The 21591-nt window shown below is 41.4% G+C and overlaps 1 protein-coding gene across 2 annotated transcripts in view; it reads left to right on the forward strand.

Annotated features, from left to right (window-relative positions):
* The window catches only part of men1 (multiple endocrine neoplasia I), a 63363-nt gene that overhangs the window by 21489 nt on the left and 20283 nt on the right, over window positions 1-21591 (forward strand). For both annotated transcript variants that reach the window (XM_039769321.1, XM_039769323.1), the window contains exons 3-4: window positions 964-1172; window positions 12506-12634. In XM_039769321.1, coding sequence (XP_039625255.1) covers window positions 964-1172; window positions 12506-12634 — 338 coding nt within the window. The remainder of the gene's footprint in view (window positions 1-963; window positions 1173-12505; window positions 12635-21591) is intronic.

Raw genomic sequence — 21591 nt, forward strand, 5'->3', positions numbered from 1 at the left:
GGCAGGGCGCCAGCCCACCACAGAGCATGCACACACACACACACACACACACACACACACACACACACACACACACACACACACACCATGCTCACAGTAGGGACAATTTAGGATCGTCAGTGCACCTAACCTGCATGTCTTTTGACCGTGAGAGGAAACCGGAGTACCCGGAAGGAACCCACGCAGTCACGGGGAGAACATACAAACTCCACGCTGGGGGAACCTGGGAAGCGAACCGGGTCTCCTACCTGCGAGGCAGCAGTGCTACCCACTGCGCCATCATGCTGCTCTATATAAATACAGTAAATTTAATGTGCATGCATGTTTACATTTAAGCAGTGTTTAATTACTAATGTCAATCAATTGATTGTGTGGGAAAAATATAGATGTTATAGAAAAAAGAACTTTTATTTGCCTACAAAATAATACTGTACGGAGTACACTAAAGTGCTTTGCAAGGCTGACAGACGCTTGAAGAAAAAGACATAACAGCCACTCAGAAGTCTGTATGAGGTGTATGCAAATGAGCAATAAGGTGGACTCATGAGAGAAGAAGGGGAGGTGGAAAAATACTCTCCATTGACATGTGCACTGCTGACAGAGCTGTGAAGCGGAAGCATGGAGGAAAGTTCTGCTAAACACTGTTCCCATACATAGTGCTTGTTTCAAGCTTTTGTTTTTGATAAATTAAATTGTAATCCCTTTAAACTGACAACTTACCATTTTCACACCATATCATATGTGGGAAATTCTGTACTTTGTTTATCATTTTGTGAATATGGCATGATGTTTTAAGTAGCTGAGTCTACAGTAGTGCTAATATTAAGTTATAAACTATGAACTGAATATCTTTGTGCTTTTCTTCATTTAAAGTTGCAGTGGCATCTATAGCCTTAACCATGTTTGTTGTCCTTGTAAATTTTAATTAGTGTTCTATATTCATTTGCTTCTTATTTTATCCAGGCACAAAGCTCGACAGTTCAGGAGTAGCCTTTGCTGTGGTGGCAGCCTGTCAAGTTCTTGGATTACGTGATGTTCATTTAGCCTTATCAGAAGACCATGCTTGGGTAATTTTTGGTAAAAATGGAGAAGAGACTGCAGAAGTAACGTGGCATGGCAAAGGAAATGAAGATCGCAGAGGTCAGACTGTTTCTGCTGGTGTTGCTGAAAGAGTAGGCATCTCCCTATTATTCTTTTCATCTATAATGTGTATTTTTCATTAGAGGAATACAGTTTTTACCACACACCTTTTTGTTGTTGCTTCTTGACAACAATAAGTAGTTTTTATTCCTACTAAACATAAAGTTAATATTATTCAAATGCTGTATATTCCTGCCTAGCTCTATTTTTTAATTTTTTGGACTAAATTTGTTCCTTTTTTTCTTTATATTGGAGGTTTGCTTTTGATTTTGAAAGATGTATTACTACATAAAATGTCTCTCCTGTTTATTTGATTTTAAATTAAGGTTTATATTACACCAAGAGGCATAATTACTACAATATTTATCTGTACTATTCCTGTCATACATGTAGTTACTTTATATTAGCCTACATTGACTGTCAGTGCTTCTGCATTTGGAAGACGGTAAATCTTTTATCTAGTCATATCTTGATTTTTGAGAAGTGGTATAAACATAGGTCTGTTTGATCTGATTGCGTCTGATACTTTTCAGATGGCAGTAAGAACACTCAGCTGAATGATATTTCTGCAGACATTGATGAACATTTAGAAAATGCCATCACTTTTGGCATTACTTGCCTAAATTAAAAGAAATCAGTTAAGTTTAGAAATTGCTAAATCAAACATTGTTAAATATACTGTGCCTTATAAAAGTGATCATACCTCAACTTTTCAGATGTTGCTGAATTACACATCACATTTGCATATCTTTAGATCTCTATTTTTAGTGTAAAGTCACATACCCAAGAAAAGAATCAAACTACTAATTAGCTAACTGTCTTAAAGTGAAAACCTGACATATGCTCTTTGCATAAATATTTATAAATTTTGCTCTGGTTGTAATATTCAGAAAATAGCAACGTTGCTGTTGAGTTGTTACTCAGTTCAAAGAAAAACATTTAAAGATAAATCATTATTATTATTTTTGATAAAATGCAAAATAATTATTTTATAGTATGTATTGTGTTGCTTCAAATACAATTTGACCAATTTTTTGCAGACACTGTGGGTTTTTTTTCCCTGTTATACTAGTTTTGTTAACTGACGTTCGGCCGGAAAAAGTCAGTGGGTCTCAGTTATATTGCCATTGTTTGTTTATTCAAAAGTACTATGTACCTTTCTGTATAATATTTGTATTTCTTTTATTTTTCTTTATTTGTATCATCACGATACAATTAAAAGCACAACTGTTTTGGTTATGCCACTTACCAACCAAACTGTATGCCCTGCTTTTTCCACAGTTGTCTCTTCTTTCGAGAAGTAACCTCTTAGACTTGATATGGTAATGTGGCTGCCTCTCATACAGGTGCCCTCATTTTCAATTTATTTTTTCAGTCACTCTAGATATAAACACGGAAGTAAAGAAATTTAAAAGCAACATGCTATTTATTAAATGGATAATAATTTCAAATAGAACAAGAGATAATAGAAAATAAGATTGATAGCAAAGTCTGGATATACTGTATATAGTAGTTTAGGAAAAGATTATGAAGAAGTAGAGATGTCCCAGTGTGGTGTTGATTTAGCAGTCAGTATTCATGAAATGCTTTAGCTGGCCATTATATGAAAACAGTTGCAGCCTCTTCTGATATTGCTCCGGTTGTTCCCGTTTCTTCTTTGAATGTTGCTCTTAGACGAGGCATTTTTATTTTGCAGTTCCTCGTGAGATTCTTCCAGCATGTCTGTCTTACCCAAGCTGTAAAACAATTTTGGCAAGCTGTTATCTCAGGTGCCCATCCATTCTCTGATTATAAAGTAATCAATACAGCTTGAGGCATCTCCTGGATTTCTTCTCCATTTAAACAGATGTTACTTGGATTGATACCAGTGCACTTAAGGAAAACGGGACGCTTGGATGTTCTGCCTCCTTTGAGTGTTAAGTTTATCCTGTACATTTGAGCAAAATATTTGTTTTAATGTGATGCAATTCCTGAAGAAAATACATTTTGATGTTAACTGTCCTTCTACAATTAAGTTAATTTTTGTTATCAGGATATCCACTCATAAAACATTGTAGTGCAGTCAATTTATCTCAGATTTATTGTCTTGTGTGACATACCTCCGGTCCACTGAGGCAATCGACAGCGCTGAGAGATATTTTTCCACATTTTTAAGTGCACTCATTTAACCAACGGCACCCCATTCACTCTACTAATGGCTCTTCACAAAGGAGGAAAACCCTGTACCTGAACTTTAAATGCTCTCTGTGGGTTCTCAATGAATGTAAAAAAGATAATACTGGGTGAGAAACATTATGGTAATAGCTGTAATCTAGCAAGACAGTGAAATTGTTATCCCAATGTGATTGAAGAAAAAAAAAATGCAGTTGCTACTTTGGATGAAATTGTGCTTTTATTAATACTCTTATTTAAAAGTTGTGAATGTTAATGAAATTGTTTGGAGCAGTGCAATGTAGTCCCCATTTCAACATTCAACCACAAAAAAAGATTGGGGGTTGGGGACGGAACTGAGTAATGTACCTGTATATTCAATACCTTTCTTACTAAAATAGCGTGAAATTGATTACATTCACAGTCACGGCACCTGGCAAGCACTTGCTAAACAAACCTTCTTTGAGCTATGCCAAACATTCCTCCTTTCACTTTGCTTCTGCAAGCGTCGTTCATTTGCATAAATCTTCATTCCCAATTTCTTCATGTGATTGTTGTGAGCGCTGTGGTAAAATGGGGGACGTGGTGCATTGGAATTTTTAACAGAAAATGTGAACAAATAAAAAAATGTGTTGGTTAGTTTTCTTTTTTCACCAAATTTCAACCAAATCAGTTAAAGTGTTTGAGATTTTCGAGTATTTAGTTTTTCTATTCTGGGGTGTTTTTTAACCCTTAATAACAATATATAGAAATGTCCTTTCGTAGTGGATCCCTACTGTACCCTAATACGCTTCCATACGACACTCGGACAGCGAGCTACAACACGCCTTTTCACGGCGACGTTCTTATTTATTTCTGGCACTGTGCAACTTTCTGAACTTAAACTTTCGAGTTTCTCCACCACTCTGTCACGCGATCAACTTCCTTTAAATCACTGCTTACACCAACAAATAGTATGTTTTTTCCTTGCCTCTACTTGCAATTCACTGAAGTTCTTCTTTTTCCCCGTGCTTTTGCCATTGTCTTTTTACAGAACGCAAAACATAAGGGGCTATTTATATTGATTTGCATATTCAAAGAGGTGTTATTCTGAGAGGAGTCGGGTTGGGTCCACAGGTGCATGCATGAGCGTTACTTTTCATGCTGACATGGATATATGGAGCAGAAGAACTTGGAAGTTGTACACACAGATTTATGCATCAGGATTTTTTTGTGCATGTGCACATTTCTGCTTTTGTCTGTATGCCAAGTTTTACTGTAAATTCTACACACAACATTATGCATGAGGCCCCTGCTCTGCCACAGCAGTGATTCTGAGCCGCTGATGTTCAAATCTGAAAATGGGAGCTAAAGCAGGATGATTACCTCCATGTCATGGCTCCTATCTTGTGTGCTTAAGTACTGAAGTATTGAGACTGTAACCTCCTCCTCTATACAGTAATAAACTACCTGTATTTTCCTTGGAAACCTGGACTCGCCTTTCTGTCTCTTGTGCAACTCTGTGACCCAAGCTTGTAATTTTTTTTTTCCCCAACGTAAAATTTGTTAATTGCACAGAAAACTTTGAGAAGCGCTATGAAACTTGAACAGTACAGTATCTCTACATGACATACCTATTCATGCGGACGCTCAATGATGATCTGACTGAGAATTTGGCCATACCAGTATAATGTTGCGCCGGCACTATCAGTGATCCTCATTGAGACTGGTATTTTCGCAACAGACTGTCACTTTCTTTTGGTCTAACAAGAAAGAGACAGCCTGTTGCAGAATCCCCAACACTTAACGAAAGTACAGACGTGGTATTTTTTGCATTGTATTTTCATCTTTGGTGGACTATTTGGTCAAAAAAACGTTCGTAATACTGAAATTAGCATTTTATTAAAATGAAATTTGTTAAACGTTATATTGTATGAATGTGTGTCTGGGCCAACAAAAAGTATTTGCTATTCTGAAAATGTAATTACTTTGGTATACGCTATAATTTGAGATCATGTTTGATCTGTACTGTCTGTCTGTGTGTGTGTGTGTATATGTATGTATACATATATGTTGGCCAACGTGATTCTTGGGTGAAAATAGCAGTCAGACATATGGACCAATTTTAATTAAAACAGTGATGAAAATAAAACCCAGTATAAGCCACTTAGAATGAAGCTCACAGGAAAGAACACCACAAACCTGAAGAGGCATCTAGAGGCGCATCATCCTGAGATTGATGCCACGATATGTAACATCTAGGTGGTGACTTGACTAACGCCAATACCATTACCTCTGGCTCTTGTTCACCCTGCTAATACTAATGCATCAAGTAGGTTGGTTTATTTTAGGTGTGCTTCTAGCAAGAATATCACATCAATAGTAAGGTCAATACTATTTCGTGAATTTCAGCGTGTGATTGGGGAAAACATGCTTATTAATGGGGAAAGAAGCCAACACACAGACACACACAGGCTTTTGTTATTGCCAGTTTTATCTCTTTATGAGTTTCTTAAGAAACGGATTTGTGCAGCTTTGAGAGCGCAATCAGATGCACTCAGCCTCAGATGTGAGTTGTAACTGTTTTAGCTTGTAGTGTCACGCATTTGTTACAGCAGAGGAAGTGACTGGGGGATTATTCACTTTTAATACAGTGTCCTATACGATCTTGATAGAGGAACAGAATGTTCACTTTCATTCCTTGATTATAATGAGCACATCTACATGTTTGTCCAAGCTTACATCCATTTTGTAACTGCTTGATACAGTTCGGAGGTGAAACCACCTCACACACATCCATTTACTTATACAGGCGTAGTGACAACAACAGTTGTAGCAATTAAATTTTGAGGCAAGTTTCAAATGAAGTGGTTATGTGTCTTGTTACCATCATTGATAAAATAAGCTGATCCATTTGTTAATACTAACATAAAATGTATTTAGGGTTTCAGTTATTAAAGGGCATCTCCAATTAATATACATACATGTACAGTTGTGGTCAAAAGTTTTGAGAATGACACAAATATTAATGTTCTCAAAGTTTGCTGCCTCAGTTTTAATGGTGGCAATTTGCATATACTCCAGAATGTCATGAAGAGTGATCAGATGAATTGCAATTAACTGTAAAGTCCCTCTTTGCCATGAAAATGAACTTAAACCCAAAAAACTCTTTTCCACTGCATTTCAACCCTGCCATAAAAGGACCATCATTGCTTTGCATAAAAAGGGCTTCACACGGAAGGATATTGCTGCTAATAAGACTGCACCCAAATCAACCATTTATCGAATCAATTAGAACTTAAAGGAGAGAGGTTTAATTGTTGTGAAGAAGGCTTCAGGGCACCCAAGAAGGTCCAGCAAGCAACAGGACCGTCTCTTAAAGTTGATTCAGCTGCGGGTTCAGGGTACCACCAGTGCAGAACTTGTTCAGGAATGGCAGCAGGCAGTTGTGAGTGCATCTGCATGCACAGTGAAGCAAAGAATTTTGAAAGGTTTGACCTGGTGTCAAGAAGGGACAGCAAAGAAACCACTTCTCTCCAAGAAAAACATCAGGGACAGACTGATATTCTGTAAAAGGTACAGGGATTGGACTGCTGAGTACTGGGGTAAAATCCATCCCCTTTCCAGTTGTTTGGGCCATCTGGAAGATTGTCCGGAGAAGAAAAAGTGAGCGCTACCATCAGTCCTGTGTCATGCCAACAGTAAAGCATCCTGAAACCATTCTTGTGTGGGGTTGCTTCTCAGTCGGAGTGGGCTCACACAATTTTGCCTAAGAACTTAGCCATAAATAAAGAATGTTACTAAAACATCCTCCGAGAGCAACTTCTCCCGACCATCCAAGAACAGTTTGGTGATGAACAGTCACTTTTCCAGCACGATGGAACATTGTGCCATAAGACAAAAGTGATAACTACGTGGCTCAGGGAACAAAACATCAAAATTTTGGGTCCATGGTCAGGAAACTCCCCAGAACTTGTGATCAGTACTCAAGAGGCAGGTGGACAAACAAAAATCCACATATTCTGACAAACTCCAAGCATTGATTATGCAAGAATGGGCTTCCATCAGTCAGGATTTGGCCCTGAAGTCGATTGACAGCATGCCAGGGCAAATTGCAGAGGTCTTGAAAAAGAAGGGCCAACATTGCAAATACTGACTCGCTGCATAAACCTAATGTAATTGTCAATAAAAAAAAGCCTTTGAAACATATGAAATACTTGTAATTATACTTCAGTATACCATAGAAACATCTGACAAAAAGATCTAAAAACACTGAAGCAGCAAACTGTGAAAACCAGTACTTGTGTCGTTCTCTGAACTTTTGGCCATCACTGTACATTACAGCAAAACCGCATTTCTTCACTACTGAATATGAATATGCAAACACTAAGTTTGTGTTATTCGTTTGGTTTTTGAGGGCAAGCTAATGTTTATGAGAATGACCCCTAAAATGTGAAGAATTTAGTTAAAAGCACTTATGCTGCTTTTTACCAAAACAAATGTATATGACATAACCCAGGCATGTTGAGGAGCAGAAAATTGTGATGGCACACCACAGCTACCATTATTTGGCCAAGATCTTTTAGAGTAAATCCTTTCTACACTCTTCATTTTATGTTTAATAACCACTACACGTTGTTTGTGCATGTTAGTATAATAGTTTAGAAGTACAGTATCTATCTATTCAGTGCATGTTCATATGTGAAATAAGATGATTTTGACTGTTTGACTAATTTATTTTTAGTCGACTAAAACTGAAATACTTTTTCACAACTAAAATTAATGTACTTTTTGTCGAGTAAAACTAGACTAAATCTAACAAATGACTAAAGAGTGACTAAAACTAAAATGCAATTTAGTCAGAATGACTAAGGCTAAATCAAAATGTATTGTCAACATTAACACTGGATTGTTACAATCCGCAGAAGGAAGTTAAAGAAATGAAAGAACAACAGATAATTTGACTTGTTCCAAAAAGTGGAAAGTATATGCAGAAAACTAAACTTTCAAATATGAGAGGATGATCCAATATATGTTAATTCTTCCTGCGTTTGGTTCAAAACCAGTTTGTCTCATGTGTTCCCGAAACTATGGATTTAGTAAAAAGTAGTAATGTGAAGTGTCACTATGAGAAAAAACAGATAGTTTGCGCAAACGCATCCGGAGCAGACTGATGCAAGGGTACGTAAAATAACCAAACTGAGAACCCATTATTACGGATCCATCATAGTCGTCTCAGGTTAATTTACAGCCCAGCAGCATGCAAATGAAGCATGGATTTTGGGGCAATGTACAATAACATTTTCTGATGGGACCATTGTAAAGGAGTGCATTTTTTACTTTAATTCAGATGGTTCTCTTTTTTTTTTTACTTAAAATGTAATAGGCCTACTTTTATTTTTTATTAAATAGAGTGGTTAATTTGCTTTATATGTTCTGTTAAAATAGTTGTTTGTATTCCATCCAAATACAAGGCCAATTAAATTCAAAGGATCCACATGTTTACAGTCCTTACTGAAATATTGTTAAAATGCTATGGTGACTAGTTTGTTTTGTGTTTTTTATATATACAGTATATATATAGGCTTTCAGTGACTACATATCATATAGGGATCTGAATCACAGCACAAATGTGAGGTTTGGACTTTATTTGGAGAAAATTTTATTGGTCAGACCTCTTGAAATTTTAATTCAATACCCTGCTCTAATACCTCTCTATTTAACTCAACAGTATGCTAGGTAGCTTACAGTGCTGACCGCCCTAATATACTTTAAAAAAATTCTAGGAAATAGAAGTATAATGATAATCTCTACCCATTATTTCATTTTGCAGTATCTTTACTAATTTATGTAAACAACGCTGCATAACCATCCAAGTAATACATGGTGTCAGTTTTTAAGTGAAATAGCAGCAACAAACATCTTATTTAGCATTTCAGGAGCAAAGCTGTAGGTAGAGCAGTGTTTTCCAACCCCCTTTATTTGTGCTGGTACCCAAAATAAATAAATCTCTTAGACACGCTAAACTGTCCTCAGGGGGCAGCATAAAAAGAAGCTTGGAAATTGCCATCCACAGACACAGCACTTAGGTAACACTTCAGATGCTTTTCCCAGCTGATTTGTCACTTTGCCCACTTATACAGGGATGCAGTGTGGTCCTTAGTTATTATAGATAGAAAATCAGTTAATTGAGTATTTCACTACAACTGTCTATTTCAGATGCCAATGAATAGTAAAATGTAGTAAAAAGTAGAAGTGAAATGTAATAAAAAGTAAATAATTACATTTGTGCCTTGTCAAAAAGAATATTATGAATTACTTTACCCTCTAACTTACATTTTGTAAACATTGTTTTTTTTACATTTCTGTTCCCATATTGTTTGGGATATTTTCCTATTCCTTGTTTATTGCACGATTCAGTGATTGGGTGAGCAGTGTGGAAGGGAGTGGTCATGCCTGAATAACGCAGACACAATGGAAAACTTTTTATATTGTGACCACCTGGTGCTTTGCAGCACCCCAAACTTACAGACACAAGTACCAGCTTAAATAAATGTTTTTTTCTTCCAAATACCTTGCACAAAGACTTCTCTCCTTCCACTCCTCTAGGCAAGCTTTAGCCTCTTCCACCCGATTCTTTACTTGCTTGGAATAGGTGGTCTCTGTTATCTTGAACCTGTGAGTACTTCTGGTGCTGGGGCATAGCTCAATGGAAGTACATCTGGTTCAATTGGAAGTCCCACAACATAGAGATTATTAATCCTTTCAGTTTACCATGACGGGCCCCCACAGAGCCCAACAGGGCTGCTTTATGGGACTATAGGTCTCGGCATGTCCTGCGGGTGTCCATGTGGGAGTCCTAACCCAAGGAGGCTGCCACCTAGTGTATTGGGGAGAAAATATTTATGAGTGCTGCTCTTCCCCCAGTCCTTCCATTGTACTGGCCTCCTGGAGGGGGTAAGGATCCTTGTTCAGTCCTGGCCAGGATACCAGTCCATGTGTGTCATCCATTACAATATATATATTGAAAGTATTAGATTCAATGGATTTGTCCCAAAAATGTAAAAGGATCATTTAAAGTATTAGTCAGAAATTTGTAGGAATGGTATGATTAAATCAGAAATGGAATGTGGAAAAGAGTATGCAACAGGGAGATAGCCTCAGTCCTGTACTATTTGGGATTATATAGTTAATATGAGCAAGAAAGAAATTAGAAATTCAGCTTTGAGATACTATAAATTAAATCCAGCATTGACATTAATTGCAATAAGTGAGCAACACATACAAAGGAAATCAATGACATGGAAGAATAAGCTAGAAGCGAAGTATATTGTAATAAATTTAGAGAAACGTAAAGCAATAAAAACAAGACAAGAACAAGAAGAGAAATGGCAAATGTGGATACAGATAGATGGAAAACAAATATAAACCTTGTCAGTGAACAAGTACCTTGGAGTAGTTATAACAGATGATGGAATGATACTGTAGATGAAAAATTTAGAAACAGAGTAAACAAGGAAAATTATAAAATATTATCAAATTAACAACACCCTTGTAAGAAAAAAAAAGAATTATGTATAAAGGAGAAGACACATCTATATAAAACTATATATACCAACAATTTTATAAGCTGCAGAATCTTGGGCAATCTATATATATATATAATTCACTAAGGCAAGACACCCATGGAAAGCACGCCGGAAGGGGCGTGGATTCACTAAGCCGCCGACAAGTAGGACACCTATGGCACACGCAGGATGGAGCCACAGCCACCAACTCCAAGACCATTGGATTCAACGACAACTCGCAGAGCCACGCCCACCAACTCAGAAGCGACAACACAGAAAAAACGGCGTCATTTATATTCGTCTGTCGGTGAATCACCATATGCAGCGTGTAAAATGGTTTGCGAGGGGTATCCCATGGGATCCTTAAAACAATCCTTTACAACTGAGGTTAAAACACAATGAAGTAAGCAGTCTTTAAAAACCGTGTTTTCGGTTACGACATACGACCGCGTGCACCATAGCAAACTGTTTTACACGCTACATACAGCAATTCGCGCTACTACCGTGGTCGGGTGTCTTGGTGGATTATATATAGAAAAGCAGCCAAAACCGCACAGAGCAATGAAAAGCCTACGTGAGTCACAGGTGTATGTGGACTGTGCAAAGATGACAACGACTCAAGTGACGAGTTGGAGGTGGGCACATGAGCAGGCAGGGCGCGATGGCGGTGCGCCAGTTTTCAGTCACAGGATTGTGTGTTGGTTCGTTACGTGCATTGTTACAATGTTGCTTTTCTTGCTGATTTATTACATTACCGATTTTTCAAATGTTAATTTTCTCCCTGTGCTTAAAAATCATTTAAAAACCGGCCTGATTATGCGGCGTATGGTACGCCGCGGGTTGGCTAGTATTAAATAAACATCTAAAATAACAGCAGTTGAAATTAAGTGTTTAAGATGAGTGATATATTTAAAAAAAGAGATATAAATAACAGAATCTGTGAAGAAGTGGAAATGCAACCACTACTGGAAACCACAGAAATAAAACCACTATAGTGGTGTGAACATACACATAAGTATGAGCTAAAAAAGGTATCTCAAAAAGGTGTTTGAAATGAAGAGTGAAGGAAAAAGACAGAGGGGCAGACCTAGAAGTTTATGGGAAGAAAACATCAAAGAAACAGCCAGAAAGAAAAGTATAACCATGAAACAAAGGAAGCTCCCGATAAAAGACAGAAAAAAACAGAGATCCCAACACCATAAAGATTTAATTTGAAAAGATTAAGTAAGTTAAACTATTCAACAAAGAAGAGTAAAATAAAATTGGAAAGTCCAGGTTTGCAATAGACACTCATTCAAACAGATTTACTTCTGTAATCAATAAAAGAGTTTCTTTCTCCTACAGAACATTAGTTAAAGGGACTTATTGAACCAGCACAGCTGAACTTGTTTAAGACAGCATCAGAATGTTATGTTACAAGACGTTACTGAAGGTGATAAGGGTATGTGGGTTATCAATAGCCACTAAAACTTTTTTGGGGGAGAGGGATTTTGTGAAAAATGTTCTTGAAGCTTCTGTTTTAAAAACTTATCCTGGTTATGAGCTTTTTCCTTTTTGCAAAGCTGTCAGATTTGTTTGGTTTTTGTTTTGTAAGCCTTTGAAATTATGCACGCTTCTGAGAGAATCTGTACCTATTACATCTGTTGTTTGTTTTTCTTTCCTTCTAGAGTTGGCTTTACTTGAAAGGCTCTTACCTAAAATGCACCCGCAACATGGAAGTAGCATTCATGGTGTGTGCTATCAATCCTTCAATTGATTTACACACAGATAGCATTGAGCTTCTTCAACTGCAGCAGGTGAGCACTGTTTGCTTTAGACTGAATTCCAGTGGAAGGCAATGAAGGCAAAAGGTATTCCTGACTGCACAAATGTTGAGGTTTATTATGATTCTAACAATCAAAACATTTTTGGTTAATATTCATTACTGTCTTTTGTAGTTGTGTTAAACTGTGAATATATGCCCTATTAACAGTGATGCACAATTTGCTTGATTTTCTTTGGTTTTAAAGTATTTACCCTGGGTTAATGTAGGAATTCAGTTTGTGGAAGTTTACAGCCTATGATTCTTACACAGGCTTTAAGGATGTGTTGCAGATTGGCCTTAGCCTGAACAGAGGCAGCACCAAACTAGACAGTTATAGATGATGTCAGAATGGATTTGATATGATGGCTGTGTAGAATTAGACCAATACTACTTAAAGGCAATTGAATTTCCTCAGTTGAAGCAAAAAAAACATTCTTTGATGGGCTTTCTTAATACATGTGATGTTAATGTCCCACTTAATGTTTTGTGACAGCACAGTGCCCAGAAACTTAAATGATTCTGTCATCCTAATGGCTGAGCCATTTATAACAAGTGATAGGTGAGAAGGTGACTGTTTCCTGAAATCTATGATCATCTCCTGAGTTTTTTTTTAATGTTAATGTCCAAATTATTATGGCTGCACCACAATGTCAGATTTTTTCATGTCTTTTCTGTATATGGACTCGTCATTATTTGAAAAGAGGCCTATTAGTGTTATGTCAACTGAAAATTTAAGAAGTTTAACTGACAAATTGGTAGAGGTACAGTCATTTGTATAAAGTGAGAAGAGTGGTGGGGAAAGGACACATCCCAGCGGTGCAACAGTACTAAAGTTAACAGGTCAGATGTCTGTGTTCAACCACACATACTGTTTCTTATCTGTAAGAAAGTCTGTGATCTAATGGGAGATTGAACTAGACAGGTTGAATGGGGTGAATTTCTTATCTAGGAGCTCTGGGATCCTTACATATGCCTCTGGCTTATCAAGGTGTTTGTAAATGAAGCTCAGACCTAAATTCACTGCATCATCATCCAAAGACTAGTTGGCTCTCTATGCAACCTGAAATGCGTCCAGGAACTCTCTTGTTGCATTCTTGAGGTAATTCAGAATAAGGCATTCAAAGGTCTTCATTACCACAGAGGTTAACACTACTGGTCTTTAATCATTTAGGCCTGTGACTAGTTCTGGGCGGTATGACCAAAATTCTATATCACGTCATTTTTCAAAATTATACTGGTTTTACGGTATTCAACGGTATTTGATGGTATTTTTTTTCCCATGCATGAGTTTACCACATTTTCCACTGCAATTACTGCAGTAGACTGGCTAAGAATAACCTATTCCACTATCATGAGAACTGTACATTGTGCAAAAAAAACATTTTAATGTGCACACAAGCATTAATACTGGTTTGCATGGCTCCATAAAGTGATAGTTTTCAAGGAGGGGGGCACTAATGAGTCACTAATGAAGAGAAGGAATCACATTGCATGGCAGTTGCAGTCAAAACCTTTTTATTGAACAAATTTTGCAAACAACTTAAACTGAAATTTTGACAACATATTGTCAACCATCCAAAGAGGCATTTAGACTTAGTAAAATATCCAGAGGTGCTTGTCAAAAGTTGTATTGCACTGAACATGTCTTAGAAAAGGAATAAATAGTAAATATTTTTTGTAAACCAACTACACTTTCTGTTAATGTTAACAATCCCTGTCCACTGACATGTTAAAGTGACTTTTTAAACAACTTTATCATCATTAAACTGCATAATGTTTAAAAAAAGAACTAATAACAAAATAAATAATAGTGCAACTTCCAGTAATAATACTATTACTTCAAAACGTCAAGCCCAGGTATGTTATATAGTACTAGCCAACCCGCTACGCCGCATAATCAGGCCGCTTTTTAAATGATTTTTAAGCACAGACAAAAAATAAACATTTGAAAAATCCGTAATTTTAATAAACCATCAAGAAAAGTAACATTGCAACAATGCACGCTACGAACCAACATACAATTGTCCGTGACTGAAAACCGGAGGAGCCATCGCGCTTTCTCCTTCCAAAGTGAAGGACGGCGCTCGTTCAGTACGCACTGCCCGCTTATGTGCCTGCCCCCAACTCCCTACCTGAGTCACTTTCGTCTGTGTACAGTCCACACGCACCTGTGAGTCACGTTGACTGTTAATTTTCCAAACACCGCCTCAGTCGGTTTCCATGTTGATTTTTCATTGTTCTTTGCGGTTCCGGCTGCTTTTTTTTTATATATAATCCACCAAGTCATCCAACCATGGGGGGCTTTACAAAGGGCAGGGACGTAATCAGTGCGAGCGTATGACCCGCACTTACTGGGAATTTCTCGTTCGTGGGGAACAATTGGAAGCCACGGTGTCCATCACGAATGGGGTTCAACGGCCTCCCCGCGCCAGGTAGACACACGTTGATCCATTCAGTGTAGCGCGCGCGTGCAGTACCGGACATACAAGTGCATCACAGACCTGTTAATGCTCAATCTCACGTGGCTGAAAGCCACTTGTCCCTGTAAGAATTTGGACGCCGGCCGCTGTTGGGTCGTGTAACTATTTAGCAGGCGGGAGTCTCGTTCGTTTTCGGAAATAACCAGCCAAATTGCTCCACCAACTAAGAACTGCCATGCACCACCACCCACAGAATTGAGAAAGAGCTATCAATCTGTCAATCCTGCCCGTGTCCGGGCCGGGTGAGGTTTCCTGCGTTGAGTCAAATGAAGCGAAAGGCTCCACACCTGGTGGTGCCCTTCCGTCAATTCCTTTAAGTTTCAGCTTTGTAACCATAACTCCCCCTTGAACACAAAGACTTTGGTTACCCGGTTGGATTGCCTGTTGCGGGATCTGCATTGGTGAAGCAGGTGGGACAGTAATGAAACAGAGGCATAGGGCTTATTGGTTTTTAAAGACTGCTTCCTTCATTGGATTTTATCCAATGCACGGAACGAACCAACACACAATCGTCCGTGCGGCACTCAGGGTGGAACGGGAGGAGAGGAGAAGGACATCCACTCCGTTCCCTCCGTCATGCTAGTCTGCTGGTTTCTTGTTCAGTATACACTGCCTGCTCATGTGCCCACCTCCAACTCGTCACTCGAGTCTTTGTACAGTCCAGATGCACCTGTGACTCACGTAGACTTTTCATTGCTCTGTGCGGTTTTGGCTGCCTTTCTATATATAATCCACCAAGACACCCACCACGGTGGAGGGGTGTGTACAAAGTGCAGGAGTATCTAAGAAGACGCATGTTTGTCGCGGATGCTCACTTCATTGTGTTTTAACCTCAGTTGTAAAGGAATGTTTTAAGGATCCCATGGGATACCCCTCGCAAGCAGTTTTACATGCCGCATATGGCGATTCACTTCCGCAAGAAACATGCCTCTATTAACAGTCAACGTGGGTCGGAGCTGCATGTGACCTCTACGACAGATGAATATAAATGACGCCGGTTTTTCTGTGTCGTCGCGTCCAAGTTGGTGGCCGTGGCTCTATGAGTTGTCGTCGTATCCAATGGTCTTGGAGTTGGTGGGCGTGGCTCCTTCCTGGTGCGCCATAGGGGTGTCACTTGTCAGCGGCTTAGTGAATCCACGCCCCTTCCGGCGTGCTTTCCATGGTTGTCTTGCCTTAGTAAATTAAATATATAAGTTCATCCATCCATCCATCCTCTTCCGCTTATCCAAGGTCGGGTCGCGGGGGTAGCAGCTTAAACAGAGAAGCCCAGACTGCCCTCTCCCCGGCCACTTCTTCCAGCTCTTCCAGGAGAATCCCAAGGCGTTCCCAGGCCCTAGACATAGTCCCTCCAGTGTGTCCTGGGTCTTCCCAGGGCCTCCTCCCGGTTGGACGTGCCCGGAACACCTCACCAGGGAGGCGTCCAGGAGGCATTCTGATCAGATGCCCGAGCCACCTCCTCTGACTCCTCTCGATGCGGAGGAGCAGCGGCTCTACTCTGAGCCCCTCCCGGATGACTGAGCTCCTCACCCTATCCTTAAGGGAAAGCCCAGACACCTTGCGAAGGAAACTCATTTCAGCCGCATGTTCGCGATCTCGTTCTTTCGGTTACTACCCATAGCTCATGACCATAGCTGAGGGTAGGAACGTAGATCGACTGGTAAATTGAGAGCTTTGCCTTACGGCTCAGCTCTTTTTTCACCACGACAGACCAATGCAGAGCCTGCATCACTGCGGATGCCGCACTGATCCGCCTGTCAATCTCACGATCCATTCTTCCCTCACTCGTGAACAAGACCCTGAGATACTTAAACTCCTCCACTTGGGGCACCCTGGCTGCGCCTAGAAATTCTGTCCATAAAAGTTATGAACAGAATCGGTGACAAAGGGCAGCCCTGGTGGAGTCCAAGTCTCACTGGAAACGGGCTCGACTTACTGCCGGCAATGCGGACCAAGCTCTGACACCGGTTGTACAGGGACCGAACAGCTCTTATCAGGGGGTCTGGTACCCCATACTCCCGGAGCACCGCCCACAGGATTCCCTGAGGGACACGGTCGAACGCCTTTTCCAAGTCCACAAAACACATGTAGACTGGTTGGGCAAACTCCCATGCACCCTCCAGGACCTGCTAAGGGTGAAGAGCTGGTCCACTGTTCCGACCAGGACTAAAACCACACTGTTCCTCCTGAATCCGAGGTTCGACTATCCGACGGACCCTCCTCTCCAGAACCCCCGAATAGACTTTTCCAGGGAGGCTGAGGAGTGTGATCCCTCTATAGTTGGAACACACCCTCCGTCCCCTTTTAAAGAGGGGATGACCACCCCGGTCTGCCAATCCAGAGGCACTGTCCCCGATGTCCATGCGATGTTGCAGAGATGTGTCAATCAAGACAGTCCTACAACATCCAGAGCCTTAAGGAACTCCGGGCGATCTCATCCACCCCGGGCCCTGCCACCAAGGAGTTTTTGACCACCTCGGTGACTTCAGTCCCAGAGATGGGAGAGCCCACCTCAGAGTCCCCAGGCTCTGCTTCCTCATTGGAAGGCATGTTAGTGGGATTGAGGAGGTCTTCGAAGTACTCCCCCCACCGACCCACAACGTCCCGAGTCGAGGTCAGCAGCACACCATCCCCACCATATACAGTGTTGACACTGCACTGCTTCCCTCCTGAGACGCCGGACGGTGGACCAGAATCTCCTCTCGTCCGAAAGTCGCTCTCCATGGCCTCTCCAAACTCCTCCCACTGCCCGAAGTTTTTGCCTCAGCAACAACCAAGCCGATTCCGCTTGGCCTGCCGGTACCTATCAGCTGCCTCCAGAGACCCACAGGACAAAAAGTCCTATAGGACTCTTCTTCAGCTTGACGGCATCCTCACCGCCGGTGTCCACCAACGGGTTCGGGATTGCCGCCCGACAGGCACCACCACCTTACGGCCACAGCTCGTCAGCCGCCTCAACAATAGAGGCACGGAACATGGCCCATTCGACTCAATGTCCCCACCTCCCTCGGGACGGGTTGAAGTTCTGCCGAGGTGGGAGTTGAAGCTACTTCTGACAGGGGACTCTGCCAGCCGCTCCCAGCAGACCCTCACAACACGCTTGGGCCTACCAGGTCTGACCGCCAACTCACCACCAGGTGGTGATCAGTTGACAGCTCCGCCCCTCTCTTCACCCGAGTGTCCAAGACATATGGCCGCAAGTCCGACGACACAACCACAAAGTCGATCATCGAACTGAGGCCTAGGGTGTCCTGGTGCCAAGTGCACATATGAACACCCTTATGCTTGAACATGGTGTTCGTTATGGACAATCCGTGGCGAGCACAGAAGTCCAATAACAAAACACCGCCGGTTCAGATCGGGGCCATTCCTCCCAATCACGCCCTTCCAGGTCTCACTGTCATTGCCCACGTGGGCATTGAAGTCTCCCAGCAAAACGAGGGAATCCCCAGAAGGGATGCCCTCTAGCACCCCTCCAGAGACTCCAAAAGGGTGGATACTCCAAACTGCTGTTCGGCGCATACGCACAAACAACAGTCAGGAAGGCGGAGGGAGGCCACCCTCTCCTCCACCGGGGTAAACCCCAATGCACAGGCTCCAAGTCGGGGGGCAATAAGTATGCCCACACCTGCTCGGCCCTCTCACCGGGGGCAACTCCAGAGTGGTAGAGAGTCCAGCCCCTCTCAAGGAGATTGGTTCCAGAGTCCAAGCTGTGCGTCGAGGTGAGTCCGACTATATCTAGCCGGAACCTCTCACCTCGCACTAGCTCAGGCTCCTTCCCCTTCAGAGAGGTGACATTCCACGCCCCAAGAGCCAGTTTCTGTAGCCGAGGATCAGACCGCCAAGGTCCCCGCCTCCGCCACCACCCAACTCACACTGCACCCGACCTCCTTGGCCCCTCCCATAGGTGGTGAGCCCATGGGAAGGAGGACCCATGTTACCTCTTCGGGCTGTGCCCGGCCGAGCCCCATGGGTGCAGGCCCGCCACCAGGCGCCGCCATCGAGCCCCACCTCCAGGCCTGGCTCCAGAGGGGGGCCCCGGTGACCCGCGTCCAGGCAAGGGAAAACGTCGTCCACAGTTTTTATTCTTCATTGGAGGTTTGGAACTGTTCTTTGTCTCATCCCTCACCTAGGACCAGTTTGCCTTGGGTGGCCCTACCAGGCATAAAGCCCCGGACAACATAGCTCCTAGGATCATTGGGACACGCAAACCCCTCCACCATGATAAGGTGACGGCTCAAGGAGGGGATATATATAGATATATATATATATAGATTCAGCAAAATAAAATAAAACAAGTGCAACTTGGTGATGACATCTTTACCATCTGAACCGTCATTAAGGCAAATTACATTAATGTGGACCTTGCTTCAAGATAAGCTATATACATAAATAATAAAACTACAACTTGCATTTATAATGCTTTTTGTGGTATAGTGGGTCCGCAGCTTCAAAAAAAAAAAAAAAGGTCCGTTTTTAAATCCATTTCTCCATGCCCGTCTCCGTGGGTGGGATTGCGTGACCGCAGGGAGTTGATTAGGTGATTAGGGCAAGTCTCATCCGATCGTTCTCAATTGCTTAATTGGCATACTGTGGTGTGTAAATAAGGTGCTGCGCCCACAGAGATGTATATTTATGGGCCGGCAGGATAGGGGGAAGGAAAAAAGAAAAGAGAGAACACAAGGAGGTTAAAGAAGGGAAAAGGCAGTCATGGGGGACGATCTAGAACCCAGGAAGGTGAAGGCAGCACGAGCTGGGGCTCCGTGGGGGAGCGCAGGCTGAGGCGATCTAGGGGCTGGTTCACCAAACTGACTAAGTGTAGAGTGGGGCGAGCAAAATGTAAGACCTCCCAATTGATCTGAGGAGCAACTGAGTGAGCTCGAAGGAAGATGGGAGGTCTGCCGACCTCAGACGGTCTGGCTGCGCAGTGTGGCGGCTGCCAAGACGGGTTGGCAGAAAGCAGTTCGTACTGTAAAGGCTCCGCCAGCAACACCAGTGAAGGGTGAGCCGTGGAGACAGAAGGTGGTGTGCTGCGATCGGGCGAGGAGTGAGACTGCATTTTAACCTTTATTTTAATGGATTTATTTATTATGGATTTTATCCCCTCGTTTCACTGGTTTTATGGATTTGCTATTTATTTAGGTACTGTATTTTTCTGAACACTGCACAATGGACCCTTTTGGTTTTACTTTTGACTGTTTTTAACAAAAGCACCTGAGTACTTTCCTCCATCCCCTGGCTTCAATGAGATTTCTCAGCTCATCTCGTTCATAACTATCGACGGTATTGGTTCAGCAGACTCCCATGTGGGAAGACGGAGTCTGTAGGGGACCAGCATCGTTACACTATTACACAGTAACCAGGTACATTACACAGTATTGAAAAAATAATAAAACAAGTACAACTTGGCTTGCAGTATTATCCAGTAGTATAGAAACAGTATTCACACATTTGAACATAATGGTCCACATTCGACCTTTTAAAACCAAAGTATCTTCAGACAACAGACACTGCACCTTTTTGTGTCAAAAGTTCTTCTGTGTCATCATGTTCAACTTTATCTTCTGCTACAGCTTCCGTTTAGGAATGTTCTCAGTCCATTTTCACCGCTCAATACCTCCAACTAACACATGTACTCCGTTGTATGCCTGTTTAGCAGTGCAGCAGTGAAAAGGTCCCCCCTTAAACAGTTTCCCAATTCGCCACGTTCCGCTATTTAAACTTGTGTTCCGGTATAAGAAAAATCCATATCATAACAAAAATAAAAAAATGGTTTTTGGTATGAACCGGTATACCGCCCAGCACTACCTGTGACTTTTTTTTTTTGCTACTAGAATGATGGTGAAGGTCTTTAAGCAGGCCGGAACAGTGCACAGATCCAGAGATTGGTTGAAAATGTCTGCAAATACTGTAGATAACTGGTCTCCATAGTGCCCGAGTGTGAAAAGGAAAATAAGGTCCGGGCCTGCAGCTTTTTTAAATTTTTGCTTTTTGAATTAGCTGTCAAGGTCTTATGAAGTGACAGTAAGAGCGGAAGATAAGAAGTGGAGTGTAATGTAGTAACATTGAGACCATGAGGTAGATTTATGTCCCTTTGCCTTTCAAACCTACCTTAAAACTGATTTAACTGATTAGCCAGACTGGGATTAGCAGAACTGTTTGATGTTTGTTTCTTCTAGTTAGTGACCTGCTTAAGACCGCTACAGACTGATGTGTTCTCATTTGAACACAGTTGTTCCTGCAGCTTACATGAGTACTTTATTTTTCAACCTTTGAACCCTTTCTGCAAGATATACTTGGCTATTCTCTATTTATCATTATTGGCAGATATGAAAGCATGCTCTTTGTTTTAAACTTCACAACTGTTTTTGTTGGAATGCAATCATCTTCACAAAAACTAAATATGTCAGTGCATTTATGTATTTTGTACTTACAGTTTTGAAAGCACTCCAATCTATATAGGCAAAGCAGT

The sequence above is a fragment of the Polypterus senegalus genome, chromosome 11 (genome assembly GCF_016835505.1).
Source record: "Polypterus senegalus isolate Bchr_013 chromosome 11, ASM1683550v1, whole genome shotgun sequence".
Classification (NCBI taxonomy): domain Eukaryota; kingdom Metazoa; phylum Chordata; class Cladistia; order Polypteriformes; family Polypteridae; genus Polypterus; species Polypterus senegalus.